The following is a 22,310-nucleotide window of genomic DNA, read 5'->3' as shown; positions in this document are numbered from 1 at the left end:
GAGGAGCCAGCTTCTTTTGGGCTGCTGTGCTGGGGTGACAGGAGGAGTCCCTGAGGGCCACCATGCTCCTTTAACATTTGTGAAAATAGACTGAGGGGTAAAAATAGTACCTAAAAATAGGTGGCTAATTTCTTATATTAGGAGCGAGTTTCTATACCTGAGTAATTGACAATGACAGACATGGAGAAGGCTGAGAACTCAACAATTTCTTTGCCTCTGTCTGCACTGGTAGACGGGCTTCCCAAGTCTTTCATTTCCCTGAACCCATAGATGGAGGTTGGTGGATCAAAGTCCCACCCACTGTAAGTGAAGAGCAGGTTCAAGACCACCAGATGAATTTGAACAGGTACAAGTCTATGGGACCTGATGACATGAATCCCAGAGTCCTGAGGGAATTGGCTGATGTAGCTGCTAAGCCTCTCTCCATCATAGTTGAAATGCACTGGCAGTTAGGCGATGTCCCTTGTGAGTGAAAAAAGGAAAATGTCATTCCCCTACTCTTCAACAATTAAAACAAAGAATTGAACAATGAGCACTACTCTTCAACAGTTAAAACAACTAGGAGACATTTCTTCTTGGAAAGAGTAGTCAGGCATTGGAACGGGTTGCCCAGGGAAGCAGTCAAGTCACCGTCCCTGGGGGTGTTGAAGGAAATCATAGAATCATAGAACATCCCGAGCTGGAAGGGACCCACAAGGACCATTGAGTCCAACTCCTGGCTGCACACAGGTCTACCCACAAGTTCATACCATATGACTAAGTTCACAGTTCAAATGCTCCTTAAACTCTGAGGCTTGGTGCTGTGACTACAGCCCTGGGAGCCTGTTCCAGCGTGCAACAACTCTCTTGGTGAAGAACCTCTTCCTGATATCCAGCCTGAACCTTCCCTGTTGCAGTTTGACACCATTCCCTCGGGTCCTATCGCTGGTCACTAAAGAGAACAGGTCAGTGCCTGCCCCTCCACTGCCCCTCGTGAGGAAGCTGTATGCTGCGATGTGGTCTCCTCTCAGCCTCCTCTTCTCCAGGCTGAACAGGCCAAGTGATCTCGGCCTCTTCTCATACGTCTTCCCCTCTAGGCCCTTCACCATCTTTGTAGCCAAGGGAAGGTTGGGCCTGGTGCATAGGGACATGGTTTAGTGGGTGACGTTGGCAGTAGGGTGATGGTTGGGCCAGATGATCTTGAAGGTCTTTTCTAGCCTTAATGTTTCTATGGTTCCATCTGAAGTGATGAATGGATTATTGTTTCACACCATGGTTTATTCATCTGCTGTTGACAAGAACACAGTGTACCTTTCAATAGTCTCTGCTGGCCGCAGAAAACACACATCTCCTTCCCCTACGCTGCCTCCAAGGCAGCAGCTCCAGTTTTGGGTCAGCCCAGCCCCCAGCTACACCCGGGTCCTGTCCCAGAGGCAGGAGGCCAGAGGAGCATCCAGCCCTCCTCGGGGCAGAGCTGGGCTGCGACTTGGGGGAAGGCTGGACGTGGTGCTTAGGGACATGGTGCTTAGAGACATGGTGCTTAGGGACGTGGTGCTTAGGGACGCGGTGCTTAGAAATGTGGTACTTAGGGACGCGGTGCTTAGGGACGTGTGTTTGTGAGTGACACCGGCGGTGGTGGGCTTGGACCAGACGCTCTCGGGGGGTCTTTTCCAGCCCTAACGACTGCGTGGCTGGTCACAGGCAGGACCCAGCCCCGCCGCCATGACACCTCCTCGGGCTGGGAGGGGGGGGCGTGCCCGTGCCCCCCCCCCCCCCGCCCCGTGACGCCACCGGCGCGCGCGCCCCTCCCCTCTTCTCCCCTCGCCTCCCCTTAGGCCCCTCCCTCCCGGTGGCGTCACGGTGGCGCGGCAGCGCCTCCCCCCCGCTCCCTCCCCGCTCGTGACGTCGGCGCGTCCCGCGGCGGCGGCAGGTGGCGGAGCGGCGCGCGCCGGGCCCGGCCCGACCCGACCCTGCGGGTGAGTCCCCGGCGGCGGCACCCGGGGGGGGGAGAGGGGGGCTCCAACGGTCACCAACGATCACCAACGGTTACCAACGGCCGCGCTCCCCCCCCCTCCCCACTTCCCACCTCCTCCCCGCGGCGGGGCCGGGCTGTGCGAGGCCCGGAACAAAAGGGCAGGCCCCGGGGTGCCGGCGGGGCTCCCCCCGTGCCCGGCAGCGCCGTGGGGAGGGAGGCGGCGGCCGGCGGCGGGGCCCGGGGAGGCGGCGGTGGCGGTGCGGGCCCTGCGCGGCCCCTCGCCGGTGCCGCTTCGCTGTGAGCCCAGCCCGCGGTCCTGTGCGGTGAACCGTGCCCCCGGTGATCGCAAGGGGAGGGCGCTGCGAAAAGTTGTGCCTTTGTCGGGTCTGTGGTAGGAGAAACGCAGCCTCCCCTACCGCAGGGCACTGCTGGAAACAGGCCTTGAAGTGCCTCCCAAAACGCATCGCCAAAAGCGACCTGCCGTGACAGCGCCCAGCGCCCGCTACGAAGCCCTGGGATCGATTTGGCCGCTTTGAGTTAATCTCAAATCCCCTGTGCTGGCCAGAGCCCGCTTGGCAGCGCCGTGCGGCTGATGCTGTGGTTGCTGTCCGAGGGAATCAAAGTGCCGATTGTTTAAATCCCCACAGTGCGGAATCTGTGCGGGGAGAAAGGAAAAAGTTCTTTTTGTTTCCTCCCAAACCCGCTGCAGCAGTTGGGGTGTCAGTCATGCCGCTGTCATTTGCCGAGAGGGATGGAACTGCAGGGTTTCAAGGGAGTTTGAATGGTGGGCTCTTGGAAATGGTGGAAGAAAAAACCTTTATTGGAATTGATTTTTCCCCCCTCCTTCTTCTGTGCATGTTAATCTCTCTCTGTTTAGAGATGTTCCTGCGCTTACTTTGTGTTTCCAAAGCATTGATAACTTCAGATGAACCCATTGCTTTGTTTCCCTACGGCAGCTTTGACACTATCGTTTCGTTTGAGAAAGAAGCTAATATTTTGCTCTCTTAAATAAAATGAAATATTTATTTCAAATGAAGTTCTCCAATTGTAGCATAGGACAAGAAACTCACTTTGAATAAATATGCAGCAGTTCAATAGCAAAATGGTTGACTGTTCTGCACTTGACTATTTTTCTGTGGTTTACTTCTAAATCTATACAAGGTGTGTTGTGTTTTTTTTTTTTTTAATTAATGTGTAATGGCACTGCATAAGGGATGACAGGGAAGTTGAGCCCTCATGACATCTCTAATTTCCCAGAGATACTCTGAGAAAGAGGTACAGAGAAGTCACTGTGAACAGTAGACAGGTTATTTATCTGCTGTGCATTGCCTGGTGATGGTTTGAAAAATATCTGACAGGCTCTGTACCTTTAGCTGACACTACGTTGACAATAACAGGCCATCAGCTGGGAGAATGAGTTTTTTTCCCTCACCTTATTAAAAAAAAAAAAAAAGGCAAAAATCGTCCCTTCTTTCTTTCCCCAGTGTTTGGCTGATGGTGGCTGGTAGGGAGGGACAGAGTTCTATCCCCTGCTTCCACCTCTTTCCACCCCGCCTCCCCCAGGAATCGAGGTATGAGATAGGGAGCTTGATGGAAACAGTCAAGTACTAAACTACATAAAAGCATTTACTGTTTTCATTTTGTAGTGCTGCACCCGTTGATTTTTCAGCATACAGGGACACAAAGGATTACCTTGTGGTAACTATTCTAAGTAATCTGCAGAGTGCTGCAGAATTTATCATTTGAGGCAGGATTTAAATAAGGCTGTAGGTAACACCACATTTACATTCAGGAGCTGGCTTCTTAAATATGTGCATTTCTGGGATACTTTTTTTTTTTTTTTTAAGTTATTGTTGCTGTTTTTCTTTTTGCTGTGGTCTCCAAAGCAAAAGAAAAATGGGGGGAAAAAAAAAAGTAGTTTGGGCTCTGATAGGTTACTGGGAACCTGATGGCTAGCAGTTAACTGACAAGAAAGGTTTTGTTCCGTCTTGGTTTAGTAAAAGCTCGACGTTTTTCTCAAAGAAGACCTGGGGTCACTATTGGATGGTAGCTCAGGTAGGAGGTCAGCCACTTTGGAGTCATAAAGCTGCATGGAAGAGGCTGGCACAACTTCTCCCAGCAAGCGTCCCTGGAGACTTCCAAGGGAACAAAGAGCAGACACCGCCTGAGCCTCAGCGTGGGAGGAGCTGCTGGCCAGCTGCTGATGCCAGGTCGGTGCCAGGTCGAAGCCCTTGCTCCTGGGCGGTGGGATTGTCCTTCATCCATTGCGTGCTGAATGCACGTTTCAAAATCCACGTGTGATGGGACGTGTGGGTTTAGTCAATGGGGAAGGGACTCTTGGAGGTTGCCACAGTTAGCGTTAACTCCCCGTACAAGGTGCTCGTCTAACGTAGGCAGTTAATTGCTACGTAGAGAACATGGCTCATAGCCACTTAACTTCAAAGGAGCAGAGTCCGGGAAAGGGTGTGTGTAACCACCAGCGTCTTTTATCCCGTTTTGTATAGTTTTCATGACTGGCTTATTACATAAATAACAACGTAATGAAGAGTAGAGGTTACCTGAAATCAGTTTGTGAACTAGTTCTTTTTAAGAGCTGTGCAGCATTTAGAAAGTTGCCTTACCATAATCCCATAATTATGCCCTAATTGGATTCTTCCCAGTATAATTACATGCATCGTATATGTGCGTACATTTTTTTTTAATAGGAAATCTGTCAGAGCTGACCCAGCGTCCTTCTCCCATCTCCACGTAACATTTGGTCTTAGAATGCTCCACCTCTGACAGTGGATTAGAGGAGGTAGCAGATAAAACCTGCAGAAGGAATAGAAAGCCAGGGTCTGAGCTGAAGGGCTGGGCACCACACCCACAGCATCGAGCTCATTGCAACCATCTCTTTGATCATAGCAAACACGGTATTTGGTGTGAGTGGATTAGTAGAGCCAAAATTTCAGTGTGATTGCAGCTCTCCATTTCAGATTAATGTGTGAAGAAAGGGGAAGTTGCTGGATTGATGAGGGGAGAAGCATCTCCCTTTTGAAGGGGTGCTAGGACAAGTAGATAGGCATGTTCATTTTTGCATTTTTCCTTTTGAACGTTTGCTAAAAATAGCTGGACTGAATGCTACATGGAGCTCAGCTATAAGGAAAATAACACGTTTGAGTAATTTATCTTACACTGGAGTCATCTGAACATTTCAATCTGATATTATTCGTGATAAATGTTCAGTCATTTGATGGACCATAGCACAGAACACCGTAATACTAAATGCTCCATGTTCTTTCTGAGACTTACCACTCCTTGACTTTGCTCTAGTCTGTGCATAAATCTGATCTGCACCATGTTTACACCAAAATGATTCTTTCCTTGAGCAAATTGAAATCAAATACGTGACATTCTTGGGTCTGCTTCAAAGCATTCGTAAGTGTAAGATATTTTGCAGCAACTGAAAATTGTAATTCAAAATGCCTGAGAAACATCTTGAAAGCTACAGCCCAGAAGAGAGGAAGATACAGCTGTATGGCTCACCAGTCTTTCTACATACGATTCCCAAAATACTTTCTGTAACTAAGGGTGGCTCTTTCAGGTCGAGACCTTCCTGTTTAGAGCTTGAGAACAAGACAGTGAAATCTTGGTGGTCTCCCTGCTCTCGCCCAGTTTGCAAATTCCTACCTGCCTACTGTAGAGTTATTTAGGTAATTGTTAAGACACTGTTTTCTAGTGACTGTTCTGTATTTGTGAAATGAATTGGTTCAAATTCTGGCTGGTGACATACTGCAAAATGTATTTTGGCTGACATTAACTGGTAGCCTGAAGAGGGGCATGTTACCTCAGAGTTGCGGAGCCTGAACTGCACCCTTGTCCTCTTTTTCAGAGATCACACGTATTTGTTTCAGGATTGAACCTCAGAAGTGCTTGGTACTTCATAAAGAGGGCCGTAAGCTGCAGACTGTTTGAAATGTGGACAGGACCTAGGGAAATCACCTGTCTGCATGCATTGTTTTCTCCTCAAACATCCCAAAACAGCCCTTGTTTACAGACAAGATACAAAGCTGGATAGGCCTTTGGAATAATATGATATGGCTCTTTTTAGATACAGGTTTAGGATGCTGTTGTTGCTTGTTAAACTCTCTGAAAACAGGAAGTCATTTACTAGAGATTAAATATGCACAAACGTAACATACTCCTAACTTTAGTCTTGTTTCTCATTTTGTCTACATGGTTACTTTATGGAAATGAGGCATTAACTTCAGATATAATAAGATAATTGCCTTTTATAATACTTTAGAAAAAGATAATTTGCATAAGTTAGACATCAGAATAATAGACATCAAACTGTAGGGCAAAATTGGCAATTACAAAAAACGCAACAATGTCTGATGGTGTCTGCATCAAGTAAATTAAAGGATAGTTATTTCTTTTCTGTAACAGGACCATGGCATTGGGTTTTGTTCACTCATACCTGCGTACAATGCTGTTGTAATGGTGATACTGTTTGCTTTCCATTAGTGTGCAGAGAAGCTGAAACGCTGCAGTGTACTGTTGGGCAGGACAGACAAGGAATGAGCCAGCCTTGGGAAAGAGGACCTGCCATCCTAGCTGGAGCCATCTGAAGAGAGGACATCTTAGTCTTGTGGCATGCGTCAGTAGAAATTACTCTGAGAAAGTAAGCTGCTGTTGTTTTGTTAATGGACTTGCATGTGCCAGCTCGTTGACAAACTGCTTAGTTGTAGCTGGAATTTGACCTGGAGTCCGAAAAATTGCTGTTTTGGGGTAGGGTTATGGGAATTTACTTGCTCTTTGGACAGAGTCCCAGAAGGCCTAGGGAATTTTCATATAGTTTTTATACAGTACCTATTCCATACTTTGTGTGTTGATGAAGGCACTCTAGGCTATGCGTCCTAAGCTTACCAAATGAAATGTAGGTTTTAATATTAATTAAAAAAAGAGAGAGATAATAGAAGTGAGATCTGCCAAGATTGTAGACCAGCTCCTTCACAGTTGGCTTTAGGCTGTATTTATGTTAAAATGTAGCATTCAGATGCTTGTTCCCTTTTTTATATCTGATGATCCAAATACTTCAAATAATTTTATTTTTAGAACCTGTCACTGATTTTAATTTATTCGATAATGTAATTTTCCCTGTTAGCCAAAATTAATAAAGTAACCCGGCTCTCCAAAAAACAGAGCTTAGTATTTGAAAACCATTTTAATATGAATCCTTTTTTGATTAAATCTTGTTATAAAATATTACTGTTAATTTCAGGGAAAATACTCTGCGCTCAGATTTGTTTAGTTATTAATGCCATGAAGCTGGAATGAATGTGGTCCCACAGCCATAACTTAGCAGAATAGCAGCTCTAGATGTTTTTCCTCTTTTCCAAAGGGCTTACCTGTTCAATAAAAATCTACATATATATGCCCTAGTACTAATTTATAGACAAACTCTATGAACTAGATCTGATACTTAAAAAGATAAACAATAAAGGATTAATTAGTATGTTCTTTTAGAAACAAAAAGTGAGAGCCTCAGTTCAGTTGATCTAAATCTTTAAATGCATAATTGTCCTGCATTCTGAGCACATGCAACTGCAGTTGTGCTTGTCTTTTATTAAAAGTTTTATGTTGCAGGTAGTGCTTGGTTAGAGATAAGGGTATTCCTCTAGTTGTATTAATTTTACAAATACTATCTTCCTCTAATTCATTAAAAATTACTTTAAGACTTTCAGAATAAGGCATTTATTCCTCCTTTCCGTTCATATGCTGCATTATTAGCTTGATCTAGTAAGGAATCAAAGAACCTTCAAATTAAAAGGTGACATATTGAGCACAGCTCAAATATTAATGAGAACTCTCACACTGCTTTTTGTTTACTCATGATACAGCGTAATACATTTACTCATAATAGTAACAATACCAGAATTTGATTTGTCAAAATGGGTTTCATTTTTAATCCCAGCAGTCTTCCAAATTCTTAATTATTATACACAAATTATATAGAAGTTACTTATCGTCATGTTGTTTTTATCTTTTCTTTGAAGAGGATAACCTTATAAAATGTATTTAGGGAAAAGAAGCCTTTTGTAAAACTGTAGCATGGAAATAAAAATCTCAGCTGCTGTGCCTTTCTGCTCAGTAGTATGTCATTATGGGAACACTTGAAAATTCAGATCTTTTTTCCTCAGCCATGGTTGGCACAAATTAATCAATACATGGATTTCTCTTTCAGCTCTTCTGTTGTGAGATAGTGTTTCACTTGTGTTCGTGGGTATTCTGAAATCTGAATAGCTTTTCTTCTCTCCTTTTTCTAATAAGTTTCTCGTCATAAAAACCTAGTTTTGGTGTAAAGTTCTGCTTCCAAATATAACCTGGAAAGTGTGAAGTTGCCAGGGAGCAACTAGTTCACAACACTTTTAGAATGTGTCTCACACGTAGATGTGCACAATAAAGACAATTACCAGGTGGTAATGCTGTCTGTATCTGCATGCTGACTGAAGAGCTAGTATGCATATTTGTTCTTAATCTCAGAGAAGGAAATTCAGATACAAAGGTGGACACAATTATATGCCACTTCAGAAAAAAATATATGAACAGTAGAGCTTAAAAAACCCGACTTGATTAAAAAATCAGATTAAAGAAAGGCATTGCTCTTTCGAGGGGAAATTACAGTAACAAAAGGGAATGGGTAGCATATAGAGATACATTATTGTAAAGATAAATATAGACACAGAAGCATAAATCTTTTTTTTTCTAATCCCAGCATGCGTTCATAAGATGTATAAAGCAGTGGAGGCTTTTACTGTAACACGAGGGATTTTCTCTTGAGGTAATGTGTTTTACTAGAAATATGTCTAATACTGGAACAGGCTGTCCAGGGAGGTTGTGATACCACCATCCTTGCAGGTTTCAAAAAAGTCAGTTAGACAAAGCCATGACTGATCAGATCTGATACTGGTGGTAGTGCCATGTGGAGCTGGAATCTGGGCTCCTGTGACCTCCAATGGTCCCTTCTGTCCCACCCTTCTGTGATGCCTTTGGATGAACTATTCTCTGCTGTTTGTGCAAAGAGGACTAGTTATACTGAAAGGCTATTTTGCTGAGTGTCAGCCCCGTGCTGCCAAATTCCTTGGAGATTTAAAATGAAGAAGGCACATTTTTAGGCCCCATTCCCCCAAAGCCCACTCTTCTCCCTCGTTTGGTATCTATTGGTTTGTTTTGATGAGAATAAAAGAGAACATAAAAGGAAAATAACCATGAAAAAGACTGTGAAAGATTGCCATAGGTAAAATGTAGTCTAGCAGGCATTTTTATTGTCTAGGCTAGAATATTTTGCCTATTGAAATCCTATAAAATGCTAGAGTAACATTGTAGTTGCTTACAAAATTTCTGTTTAATAACAGAGATAGTACATGGCCAGAAAAGGCACAGGCAGTGACTTCACAAACAATCATGGCTGCGTATTTCATCTCCTGTGATAGATACACTGCCCCTTCTGCTTGGCTGGAACAATTCCTTTTGAGATACCCTCAGCTAGATCAGCAAGTTTACCTGTTTTTTAGGAAAGAGAAATACAGGATAGCTTTTGAAAAAGCCACCTGTCTTCAAATCCAGTTCCTCCTGTAGCCCTGTGGTTGTTACGAGCCCTGTCTGAGGGCTGGTATGCTGTGGTGACTAAGAAACAGCAAGTGGGAATACTCCAGCCTGGTTCTGCTGCTGGGCATATTTTGTACTATGGAAACCTAGCCTGAAGTACTGTTCTGGTAATCCCCTAGTCAAACTGATGATCACCAGTACTGTACAGATGGATTGTTTTGTGGGTAGGTCACCTCTTGAGAAAAGAATCATAGCCTCTTCAGATTTTCTGAGGAGGCTCCAAAATAACAGGCTGGCTGGACGCTTTGTAGTACCTTTAGGCTGCATGAAGCTAGCTGATGAGCACTGCTTCAGGAAAAGGACAGGAAATTCCAAAGTTTGGCATGGTACTGTGTTAAAAATGAAACAAAAGATTAAAGATCAGCGATTGGGGGGGGGGGAAAGAAATCTACCAAAATTCAGCTTAGTTTGTTGACTCAGAAAACAGAGTGTTAACCTATCACTTACTTCAGAAGTTGAGCTTCATAAATGATACCTCATCTTAACGCAAGGCAAGTGTCTCATTCTGTGGATGGTGAGGTAAGGTGCCAGTTTAGGTTGACACAGTAAACTGATTTACATCTCTTTGATCTTCTGCAGGATGGCTGGCTGTGGTGAAATAGATCATTCGATCAACATGCTTCCCACAAATAGGAAGACAAATGAGTCATGTGCTAATGCAGCACCTCCCCTGACAGTCCCTGAATGTGCTATCTGTCTGCAAACGTGTGTCCATCCAGTAAGTCTGCCTTGTAAACATGTCTTCTGCTATCTGTGTGTGAAGGGAGCTTCTTGGCTTGGGAAACGATGTGCACTCTGCCGGCAGGAGATTCCAGAGGATTTTCTCGACAAGCCAACCTTATTATCACCAGAAGAACTCAAAGCAGCAAGCAGAGGCAACGGAGAATATGCTTGGTACTATGAAGGTAGAAATGGTTGGTGGCAGTATGATGAACGTACCAGCAGAGAGCTGGAAGATGCCTTTTCCAAAGGTAAAAAGAGCACTGAAATGCTGATCGCTGGGTTTTTATACGTAGCAGATCTTGAAAATATGGTTCAGTATAGAAGAAACGAGCATGGACGCCGCAGGAAAATAAAACGGGACATTATAGATATTCCAAAGAAGGGAGTGGCTGGGCTTAGGTTGGACTGTGATGCTAACACTGTCAACCTGGCAAGAGAGAGCTCCGCTGATGGTGCAGACAGCACAGCGACCCCGGGGGCTGCAGCCGTACAGCCCCTGGTAGCTGTTTCTGCTAGGCCCCTGCCGTCACTCGATGGTCAGCTGATGAGTCCTTCAACACCATCGCCTGATGCAAGCGCTTCTCTAGAAGACTCTTTTGCCCAGTTGCAAATAAATGGAGACAGTATGGCCGAAAGGAGCCATAGGGGAGAGGGGGAGGAAGACCATGAATCGTCATCATCTGGTAGGGTGCCGGCCCCTGACGCCTCCGTGGAGGAGACCGAATCGGATGCTAGCAGCGATAGCGAGGATGTGTCTGCCCACCTCCAGCAACAGCCATCCTCTGCCCAGCAGAGACACTTGAATGCCAACGCAAACCAGTCAGGAGCGGATAGACCAGTGGCAGGGGGAGGGGTGGTAAACGCAAGTGTAAGGTCTAGAAGGCCGGATGGACAGTGCACAGTCACTGAAGTTTAAATCTGGAGCCATGCGATTGAAAAACTCAGTCCCGTATCTGTAAATTTTCTGTCCACATTGGCATTGCACTCAAACCTAGCAGTGTGTTTGGTGGGAGGGTGGGGTGCAGGGGAGAACCAGATCTGGCCTAACTTAAGTCTCTTTAACGTGTCTCAGCTGGAAGACTAAGTGTAAGAAACTGGGTCATCCTGTTAATGGTTTGAAAGCTGCTTAGCAATACCCAGTTTTCTTGAAAATGTCTTGTGTTTATTTTGTAGCATCTTCCCCTTGGAGATACTCGGTCCCTTTTTGGCCAATGTATATCTACTGTACAACTTGAATTGTTTTCATTATCTGACTGTTGCATTAAGTGTCTTACTACTTTCTGCATGGATTGATGTATGAAAAGAACACTAAAGCAATGTGGGAGCAGGCAAGATGTTGGGTGTGAGCAGGATGCTTAATTTAATGTGAGAAAAAATAGATGTGAGTTTGGAGTTAAAACGTGTTTTTACTAGACAAAGAGCAATCACTTACCTTCCTTCAATGGAAATGTAAAAATGCTGTTAACTTTCGTTGCAAATTCTTACCTATACACTTCATGGCATTTTCATGGGCTTTGCCATCTAGTCCTTGTAGTTCTGTTTTTGAGGTCTTTCTTGATCTGTCTCGTTTTTGTTACGGAATTTATAATTTAATAAAACTACATTTTACCAGTAACAATCTTAGATATGTCTCCAGTTTAATTGAACTTCACTGGAGGAACTTTAAAGAAAACCATCATGAAACAGCTTCCTGTGTTTGCTGAACGGGAGGATTGGTTTTGAGTGCTAAGTTCTTAACATCCCTGACTGACCGTGTCTCAAACAACACTGTAGGAGTGTGCCTTTCTAAAGGAAAATCCCGAGTTACAGGCTTAATGTTTACACAGGCTTAATGCTCCTCAGCTGAAGAGCTGATCAACTCACTTCACTGTTATGGTAGACAAAACTATCAGTCATTTATTAACAGCAGAAACATTGAAATAAAAGAGCATGAATAATCAAACCCGACCTCAAGGTAAAGAACACATGTTAAGGAATACATTGCTATTTATCTTTTCTCCATAGCAAAACTAGCAGCACAGAAAAGATAACTGTGGGCTTGTATTAGAAATACATATCCTGGATACTGCATCTCCCAGTTTCTACAAATGTCAAAGAGTACAATATCTTTTTTTTTTTCCCTATGGCAGTTATTTCTCATTCTGAAAAATGGTGGTTGGTCATCTGTTGATTTGGCTTAATCTTTAAAACAAAGGTAATTAAATTCCAATTCTTAGTGCATATATCCCAGAATAGAAAGGGCCAATAGCTGAAATGTAATTATTTCAAATTGTGATAGAAAAGGTGCTAAAAATGGTAGTCTTAAGCTTCTAAGATGTTTTCCTTACTATAACAATGGCTGAAATAAATGTGTATTCATGGATAAAGCTGTGCAAGTCTTCCAGTTTCTGGGGTTTATTTTTGCCTGCAAGGTGAGACAGTCCAGGGAACAAAGGAATTGACACAGGAGGCTTAGATGGAATAAGGAGTACTACTTTCTTACCACTTAATAGTTCCAAAAGGAGATGAGCCAGTACTGTGATTGGGAGGAAAGAACTTGGATTGTCTTTTCTGCCATTTGTTAGTTGTCACCTGCCTTTTTTCTTTCTAATTAGCATGCAGTGGCTCTAATCAAAATCTAACTGTGCTGTAAAAACACACAGTAAGAATGCTTCTGATAATCGCGTGCATTTCACTTAACGCGAGATTATGTACTGTTACAGCAAGATGCAAAATACAAGACTTGCTATATATGCTCAATTTGAGGACTTTCAGCACAAATAACATACAGTGAATTTTATTAGTGCTTATCCATGGGGGTTCTTGACCAAAGTAGAGGCAAACCTCCGAACACCCATGATGCTGCCTTTGGCTCCTGCTGGCTGACAGCAGCTGTGAATTACTGAAATTAGTTAAAGTAAGGCTGGTAAGTGCTTAACAGCTAATCATCAGAGTGGCAAATACACACCCCAGATCAAGCTAGGAAGACACAGTAACCAGTAATTCCCATCTCACATTTAAATCATTACCATCAGTAGGATATTTGTTCTCTATTTTAGCCAAGCTACAGCCACACTGCATTATACCTTTTTCTGTAACTCTATGCATTACACGATCTTTCAACTTGAAAATAACTATAGAAACGCAGAGTGGAGAGGAAAGAGGATATTAAAATACTATAAAATCTGTACTGCATCTCTTTGGTTCCAGAACAGATAGCTACAGATACAGGACTCTTCCAGCACAGTAAAAAACACCCAGCAAACCACGCATTCAGGAAGAACACCTCGGTTGCCCATTTGGTAAGTATATTCCTGCGGCAAATACGGGAAAGTATCAGTATTGCTAAAAGTGATCCCCAGCGTGACCGTATCAGGCGATTGAACGCTTAGCTCAGAATCCACACCCCCATTAAGTACTTGGGGTGTCCCAATACACAGAGGCAAGGAACAAGACAGGCGTTTCACAATGTAATGTGAAACCTCGTTTGCTGAGGAGGGAGCTGGCAAACTAGCCCCTAGGAAATAGAAAAGCTAGCGCTCCATTTAATTAGGAGGCTGGGAGGATCAATTTTGAACATGGATTTCTAATTCATTCTGTGCATTTAGCGCATGTTTGGTTTTAGGTCATTTCTTAAGGGGAACAAAAGAGTGAAGCTTGTAGTATTTAATAAATTGTAATATATATATGTATATATATATATATATAAAAAATAAATGCCTATTAGCCGCTGGTTACAGGTATTTGTCACTGTAAGATGATAATACAGTGATGTATGAAACTGGGCATTTAGGTTTGCAATTGCTAAAATGGGACTCCATTTTATCTCTGGAGCCCCTGTAATACCACTCATGGTAATTTAGTTAGACTGGTTTTCATAATAAGGGCTACACTTGCTTTTAATACAGAAAAAAAAAATAGAATACAGTATTAGGCTGATCACAAAAATCCTTGATCAAAACAAACACCTATAATTACCTTGAGAATCTCCTATAGCAGCATTTGGTATGTTTGTGATTCCAACAGATCAGAGGACAAAATGAGTTTCTGTAACCTTTTCTGAAAGTGTCTTAGCCATTTCTAGCACCAGTTAATTATTTGTGCTGTTATTAGAAGCAAACACTGGCTTTGATACAAATCAGAGAGGATAGCTGGGGAAATGCACTTGCTGAAATGAGAAGTAAACTCATTGTCTACAGACTGAACTGGAAAAAGGTCCCCAGTAGATACACATACTAAGTTACACTTACTGTCAGCATATGTCTAGTTCAAAACGCTCAAGTAAAACAGGCTGCTTTTCTGCTACAGTTTCCTCCCTTTCAAATTTATATCACGCAGTTCGCAGAATATGCTATTGGACCTTATAGTCTGACACCTGAAAAATAAAAATATTCAATGGTCTTGTTCAGGTTCTAAGTAATATTCACACCATTTTAAAAAACAATCACAATGTTAGTAATGGCAAATTTATTCTTGTTGCTACAAAAGTCCTAACTATCTATCTGCCATTGAAAGTACTTTTTTTTTTTTTTTTGACTAATAACAAAATGATGTGCTATTGCTTCAAAAAGTTGAATAGGAATTGGGTAAGCATGGAGTGAAACGCTCGGAAAGTTCAGTGATGTTGGCAGTCTGGAATCCCTCATGAATCTTGATGAGCTTCATGAAAAGCACTTCAGCTATATTACTAAATAGTTAAGTTTTGCCTTACTATATTAAAACAACCTTACCTCCTAAGTCATGGGTTTGAAATCCAGGAGAGAATCCAGCAGCACTGGACTAACAGTGAGCTGTTAGATAAAAAAGAAGGGTGGAGCACCAAACAGACCACTACCCTCTCCCCTGTTCCCATTCCTATCTAACTAGGAAGTAAACATTGAATGTTATTGTTGGGGAAGAGAGGTTTGAAATCTTTCAACAGTTTCAGGTGCAACGGCAGAAAGGAAGGATCAACAGGACAGGGTAAGTTGCTTATCTTTTTTGAGGAGCCAGCTCATAACACATCCCTTCCTTCAGCATTGCCTCAGGCTATACATGCTCCCCACTGCTAAAACCATATAGTAAAATACCCAGCAGAGCATAGCATATGCTCAAAAGCTTTAGAATCTTAGCAGGCAATCCAAGCCTAATTCCCATCGTTAATCTGCCCCAAGATCCTCACTGTCTCAAACTCAGTAATTCTGCCACACTGTAGATACTGTAACATGGATTTCCCTGCAAGGAATCACCTCATTTTCCTAAGGGAGCTTGTACCACATACCTGTTAGTTATGCCTGGTCACAGCAAGAATGCACATCAATGCAAAACATCCCAGAGTTTCCTCCTTAACATGCTCCCTTGCCGGGGGAACATGGGTCCCAGGCTCAGGTATCAACCCTGCTTAATTTAGAGACAAGTTCCTTCTAATCAACAATACAGGAAACTCTCAGTCATGTATATGTCTGCACATTTTTGCTACCAAAGATATTAAATTCTAAACCAAGAATCATCTCCCAAAGCAGGGACTCAGTCTCAGTTTCTAATTTCTAAAGAAAAACCTCTCCCCACTGAGTTATCTGGTTATTCACACAGTCACTGGCATGGATATCGAGTTCCAAGTTGTCTGGTCTTTCACAGCCCAAATACGCCCTGCGAGTAAAAGTACTTTAAACGGAAGAAAAATCCTTCCAGAACACTGAAGTACTGAGACCATCCAGTCAACAAAATACCATCTGGGAGCATTACGCATCATGGCTTTCTAAGATTTCAACTAGATTTTAAGTGAATAATCAGGTCAGCAGCTTTGCACGTGCTCCGTGTCAGATCCAGGCTGTGGGAATGTGCAGATGCATATGTATGATCTCTGTTCCCAAAGCAATCAGTAGACACCTAAATGCACTTAAAGATTTGGATCCATGTCAGTGAACAAGGGCTACAAGCTCTTCAATGAGCTAGAGCTGCTTCTATAAAAACAACTGCCATTAAAAATGACATATCACTTTCTTAGCAATTATACCCAGAACTGACTGAAGATGAAAAAAGAAAAAAATATCATCTCAGTAGTTACCATCCCTTCAAAGTTGCTTTAAGACACTGGCAACATGCTTGGGCACTCAGGTTTTCCAGCTTCAGGTGCACCTGCTCTGTAAATAAATAAACCTCTCATCTCTCATTTCCATACCAGTTAGAAAAACAAAATTAACTCCAAAGAAAATAATCTTCAACCTCATTCCAAAAGAATTATAGTTCTACTCTCAGCACGGTATTTACCTTTACATACTAATTTCACTAATCTCCATTCAGTGGGTGATTAGAACAGTAAATTTTCTGGCAATTCCTCTGCGGTTGCACACCAAATATGTCTGCCAGACACAAATGACAGGAATGTTAAGAACTTGTTCATTTAACCTGGCATTAAATGATTCAGTTTTAACACCAGTTTCAGTGAAAGCTTTGCAAAATATCAAGAACATTCCTTGTGCATTGCCCATCATTTGTGCTTTGGCCTTCTAACCAGTGCCTGCAAATTGGCAGGCCCACCCCACACAGTTCCAAAAATGTCCTTCTCTGTCCTTAAGGCATCTTCCAGAGGTAGCTCTCTTCCTGCTGTGACCACCTGTTTCGCAGCCTGAATCACACTAGCTGGACCCTCCGTGTACTGACTCAGCCAGGCTCGAGCTTCTTCCAGGGATCCGCTTTCCTCTGGGGACAGCAAGGTCTCCTCCGAAAGCCCAAGGCGCAGCGCTCTTTCGGGGTCCACCTTGAGGGCCCCGCTCAGCAGCCGGAGGGCAGCCCCGCTGCCCACGATTCGCACCAGCCTGGCGGCTCCTCCCCAGCCGGGAACCAGCCCCATGTGCTTATGGACGAATCGAATTTCGCTGCCAGGCGTCATCAACCTGTCAATGGAAAAACAAACACATTCAGAGGTCAGTCTCTGCACTGACTTTAGCTTTCAGCTCTTTGGCGTTCACTTCTCCATTTCCTCCTCCCCGCTGCTTCCAAAGGATAATCACAGAATCATTAGGGTTGGAAAAGACCTCCAAGATCATCTGGTCCAACCATCCCCCTACCACCACCATCACCCACTGAACCATGTCCCTAAGTGCCACGTCCAACCTTTAAATGCAACCTGGCAGCATGATAATTAGAGCCAGAGCTGTAATACCTTAATTTTTACATCACCCAGTGACTTCAGCTGCAGCTCTTGGCCCTTCTCAAAATGAGACCTGTAGACTGCCACAAGTAAAGGTGCTTAGTGCCCACACCAATCCCTGTAAGTCTGTTCGAAAAAGTGTTTGAAAGCAGAATTGCAGAGATGAGAGAGTGCATTACACTTACAGTACTAGCACTGTCCCTCTAATTCATGCCTAAAGCAACAGGGTTTTGGCTAAACTACCGCACAAAGCTCATTTCTTGAGGGGATGCATCATGCTCATCTTAGTACTGATATGCACTAGGGGAGTTCTGTCAGCACTGTTGTGCTTGATTATAGTTTTGTTGTTGCTGTTGCTCTATTGTAGAGGGTCTGCCTGAGCTTGATTTTCTAACTACTCACTACAGTACGGGATGTCAGGATGGATCTTCTATTTATGACTCCCAGCATGTAACAGAATTGCTTTCTATCTATGCCTTATACCGTGTAACACAATTGCTCCTCTCCAGAAGACAGCCGCTTTCCTGTTTTCAAAGATTTCACATCTTTGCTTCATTTCTGCAGTCTGTCACCTCCCCTGTTGAAGACCTCACCTTAGGGTTGATTAAGCTGTCTCCCTGGAGGAGCTCTGCTCTGCTGCAGCGGGCTGTACTCTCTCCTCAGTGTTCACACTGGCACATTAGGTTAGTGGAAAAAGCCTCTCAAAATAGAAACACACAGAGCAGATGTATAGAAGCAGACCAGTACTTGCTCTTTCTCAAGATGTTCCGTGGCGTGGTTAGCCGCTGCCGCCTCCAAGACAAGGGATGGAAATTACACTTGTGAAGTAGATTAGCTTCCACCCAAGCACTAATTGGCTTTCTGAAGATAGATCATGTAATACTGAGATACACACTCAAGTCTGTTTCCTAACAACACAGTTTTCCGTAATAAAAATACCAAGGTGAACAGCTTTAAAAAGGGAAGAAAAAGAAAACCTTTAAAAATGCAACTACTACCGGGAGCTCACAGTTCCCCAATCTGCTCAGTTATTGTTAATTGTAAGGTGTTGTGTTTTTTTTTTCTTTTTTTTCTTAACCAGAGCATTATCAGCATTCATGATGTAATATAAAGCGCCAGGGCTGAAGAGCTTACACTTTATCCCAGTCCCAACACAATGCACAAAGGCAACAGCTGACACGCCAGATTGCATGAAAGCCATTTTGTAGAGATAGCGGAGGAAGGTTATGTGACAAAAGGAAGAGAACAGAGCATTGCAGGGGAGGAAAGGTTTTTAGCTAACATGAGCAAGTGCTTCCCAAATGCAGCAAATGCCAGGGAGTTCGGGTCCCTCCTCTTCAAAAGGAAGGTTTGGCAGGTATTCCAAAATTCCTTTATTGGCTCAGCTTACTTTTGCTGACACCCAATGTCCCACTGGGAAAAACAGGAATGAAAATATTATTTAGGATTTAATTCTAGCTGTGCTGAGCAACTTAAAGCATTAAAAAAAGAGTGGTCATATGCATCTAGTCACGTGAGGCTAGACAATCTGTAGGCAGTCTCGTAACACAGCCGCAATAGATCAGTAAGACAGTGTTGTATTTGTTGAATACAACAAATTGATTTCCCAGATTGTCCCAGGCACTTGTGTTCGGGCCTTACAGACAACTTTTTCAGCGGAAAATGCATGGATTCATCTGGGAAGCTCTCTCAACATCGTTGAAAGTGCACATGTAAAGTCAAATTTTACATTAGAAAAACAACCAATCCCTCAGTACCAACAAGAAAAAGGCTAAAATAATTTTCTGTATAGAAAATGATATGTTACCCTGCTCAGTCATCACTTCAGTGAAAATGGAACCAAAGATGCAGAAAGGAAAATAAAGGGTTGACAGTGAAATCCACAGAGAGCCTTGTCAGGCTGCAGCTTCCAGGATCTCATGGGAATTCCCCTCTCCCTAAAATGCACCTTTCAACAAGCTCCTCAGAGAATAAATGGTGGTCAGTAAAAGATGCTAAGGTAGTCTCTGGCTGTCTTCAAACTCCAGAAAGATATCTGTGTTTTTTTCAGGCTTTTCAGCTACAAATCCTCTCCTTAGTTATTCCACTTCCTACAGAAACCACCCATCATGCTCTCCATCAGTTACGTTGCCCCCTTGCAGTCCCTATGCCCAGGGAAGCAAAGGAGACCTGAGCTCATTCCAGGAGGCCTTAAATGCTGCTGCTCAGCTCGCCTGGGACCAGCCTCAGGACATCACCAGCTGCAGCCCTGCATAAATATTTCCCCTTTTTTATTCTGTGAAAGGGGCTGAGTCTATCTTCTGAGACATGACGAATCTGATCTACTATTAGATAAATTTATGTAAGAAAAGTACATCAAACACTGCTAAGTACAAAGATGTAGAAATTAAAAAGCTGAAAAGACAGAAGCACCATTCTATTCTTGAGCTGCTCGTAGGTTATTCATCTAGTACTGGCCTTGTCTGAGACAGGAGAGTAGATGAATACAAAACGAGGCTCTGATTTGACGCAGTGTGCCTGTACTTGTCTTCCAGGTCAAGAGAATTAAAATCTGGGTCTCCTATAACCCAGGGGAAGGTCGTATCACAGGGCTCCTGGACACACGCCCTCCCTGGACTAAGAAAAAAAAAACAAAAATCTGTTGCATGACACTGCTGAAAGAAATGTTTATCAAACCTAATTCACACACAGTGTAACTGAAGACCTTACAAGCAGAGAAACAGCCTTCAGAAATGTGAAGGGCAGTGAAATCCTCGCGTCTTAAAATGAAGAAGAAAGCTTAAGGTAACATAAGCACTGAAGTGCAGCAGAAACCTTCTGCGAGAACATTATAATTCCACGTTACAAACACTGCAGCACCCCTAGGAAGAAAGCACAGCTACCATGGGAAGCATCCAATTTTGGGTTAGTCATCTGAAGCAAACAAGAACTACAGCAAATGTTCCTGCTGTATATTTTAAAATGTTCTCAGATTCAGTAAATGTTACAAACCCTTCACCTTTGATGGAGGATTCCTTCGCTCTGACATTTCCTTGCGCCCACGAACTGCTGACTGTCACATCACCTCCCTGACAATGCATCTGAAAAAACACCTCGCTTGCCATTAACAGCACAACCTAACAAACCCCATATTTAAAGAGGCCTGCCAGCTCCCTCAAAGGCAGCACTCCTTGTGAGCAAGTGGCAGTGCTTTCCTGTGCTAAAGTACCTTCCAGCTACTTGAAGCCGGGGCACACACAATGAAGGCTGAAAAGATAATGCAAACAAAAGTGTACTTTCTCAGTTTTTTGAATCTGCTTTTTATAGCGCTCGTGTTACTGACCTGTTCCAACAGGTATAATCAGTCCCTTGGGCAGAACAAAGATGATATTAAGGTCTGTGCTGGCCCTTGCTTCCTCGTTTCCTAGACTTCTTGGGTCTGAATTAAATTCTGACAAGGCAAGGGCACTAATGACAAATGCCATCTTCTATTTTATGCCTTTTAAAAGCTTTTACCGCTATGCTTCTGAAAGCCACGATGCAAAGAAGGATGCCTACAATATTACATGTGTTGTCAACAACCTGGATTTCATTCCCATCCCTGTTTGGCTCCCAGTGTCATGTAAGGACACAGCTCCTTACCTCTAGTCTTCTTCTGTGATCTGGCATAACATGGACACATCACGGAGGGACGCAGCCAGTATCACACAGTGCTGCAGCACCTGGTTCTCAGCTATGGTTATTCTGGAGCAGGCAGCCAGAGCTGCAGGAGATGACTTTCATCTCTCTCACAGATACGTTGGCCTCCTGCAGCCTCCCACTGCTCGCTCTCGAACCAACAGCCAACACAAGTAATGGGCAAAGCATGTGCCTTTGGGTCATGTAAGTTCTTTCATTAAATCTACCACCTTCCTCTATACATTTTGGCAACTTTATGTAATAACTCTATAAAATTTGGTAAATCTATAACCAACACACACAACAAAAAAAAAAAGCAGCGTCAAAGGCCTTAGGATGCAATTAAAAGGCATCCATACATTTAGCACACTGTACAGAAAGAGAAACAGACAATGTAACAGCATATGATAGAATTAGGCATTCAAATACAATTGGACATTTTTGCAAAAGGTAGATGCTAGACACCCAGACACACAAAAAGCAGCAGTCATGGACAGCCACACATGTATTTTGGCTGACTGTCCATCACTCAGTGAAACCAGCAGAATATAATATTGATATCTAAGGCTTTCAACCAACCATCCAAACCACACACACATGTACTTTAAGCATAGCAAAAGAGAGATATTAAAGAAAGAATAAAATTACCAAGAAAATTGTAACAGAAAGAAGGTAATCAAAGGCCAAACATTTCTTTTAACCAGCAAACAACAGAAGAACCAAGTTGATGCACAATTCAGTCATAAACTTTTCCAATGTCTACATTTTCCTAATGCACTCATCAATATGCCATCAGCTTAATTAACTCTTGTTAAATTAAGCAACAGCCGTGCCATGCTGACAGGTGGCTACAACAGCTTTTTAAAATAAGCACTGCTGGGGAGTGAAAGTTACAGACTTTGTTAGAGGTCATACCGTACATTATCTGTGGCTGGTGTTAATCATGCAAATGGAAGTCGTTTTGCCAGGTGGGCATGAAACTTTGATGACCTTGCTTGCAAGTGACAAAAGGTCACATGTAACTAGTTTAGGATTTTCCAACTGTGCTTGGAAACTACCAGGACAATCAGCAGTTGCAGCAGGTCTCAAATCCACACTAAGAAATCCCGTGTCTATTGTCCACTTCTTCCCTGTCCTACTGCAGCTTCTCAACACTCAAAATACAATCCCTGCCCCACCGCTTCATCTGCACATTGCACCCATCCTCTCACTCTG

The 22,310-nt window shown here is 43.2% G+C and overlaps 2 protein-coding genes across 8 annotated transcripts in view; one reads left to right on the top strand and one right to left on the bottom strand.

Moving 5' to 3' along the window:
* The first annotated feature begins 1,799 nt into the window (after positions 1 to 1,799).
* Positions 1,800 to 11,950, top strand: RNF146 (ring finger protein 146). 4 transcript variants are annotated; one of them, XM_068677509.1, is made up of 4 exons: positions 1,800 to 1,955; positions 6,461 to 6,617; positions 8,712 to 8,777; positions 10,184 to 11,950. In XM_068677509.1, exon 4 carries the CDS (start codon positions 10,185 to 10,187, stop codon positions 11,241 to 11,243), a length of 1,059 nt encoding a protein of 352 aa, XP_068533610.1. In that variant the 5' UTR covers positions 1,800 to 1,955; positions 6,461 to 6,617; positions 8,712 to 8,777; position 10,184; the 3' UTR covers positions 11,244 to 11,950. The 4 variants fall into 4 exon arrangements, with proteins under 4 accessions (XP_068533610.1, XP_068533608.1, XP_068533611.1 ...); XM_068677507.1 differs by lacking the exon at positions 8,712 to 8,777 and having other exon boundaries at positions 1,801 to 1,955; XM_068677508.1 differs by lacking the exons at positions 1,800 to 1,955; positions 8,712 to 8,777 and adding an exon at positions 3,958 to 4,164.
* Positions 11,951 to 12,197: 247 nt separating this feature from the next.
* Positions 12,198 to 22,310, bottom strand: part of ECHDC1 (ethylmalonyl-CoA decarboxylase 1) — a 41,552-nt gene continuing 31,439 nt past the window's right edge. For all 4 annotated transcript variants that reach the window (XM_068677503.1, XM_068677504.1, XM_068677506.1 and 1 more), the window contains one exon: positions 12,198 to 17,181. In XM_068677503.1, the coding sequence (XP_068533604.1) occupies positions 16,776 to 17,181 (406 nt within the window). In that variant the 3' untranslated portion in view covers positions 12,198 to 16,775. The remainder of the gene's footprint in view (positions 17,182 to 22,310) is intronic.

Source organism: Anas acuta, chromosome 3 (genome assembly GCF_963932015.1).
Source record: "Anas acuta chromosome 3, bAnaAcu1.1, whole genome shotgun sequence".
Taxonomy (NCBI): Eukaryota; Metazoa; Chordata; class Aves; order Anseriformes; family Anatidae; genus Anas; species Anas acuta.
The sequence above is the reverse complement of the archived record's forward strand: the minus strand, read 5'-3'. Positions and strand labels throughout refer to the sequence as shown.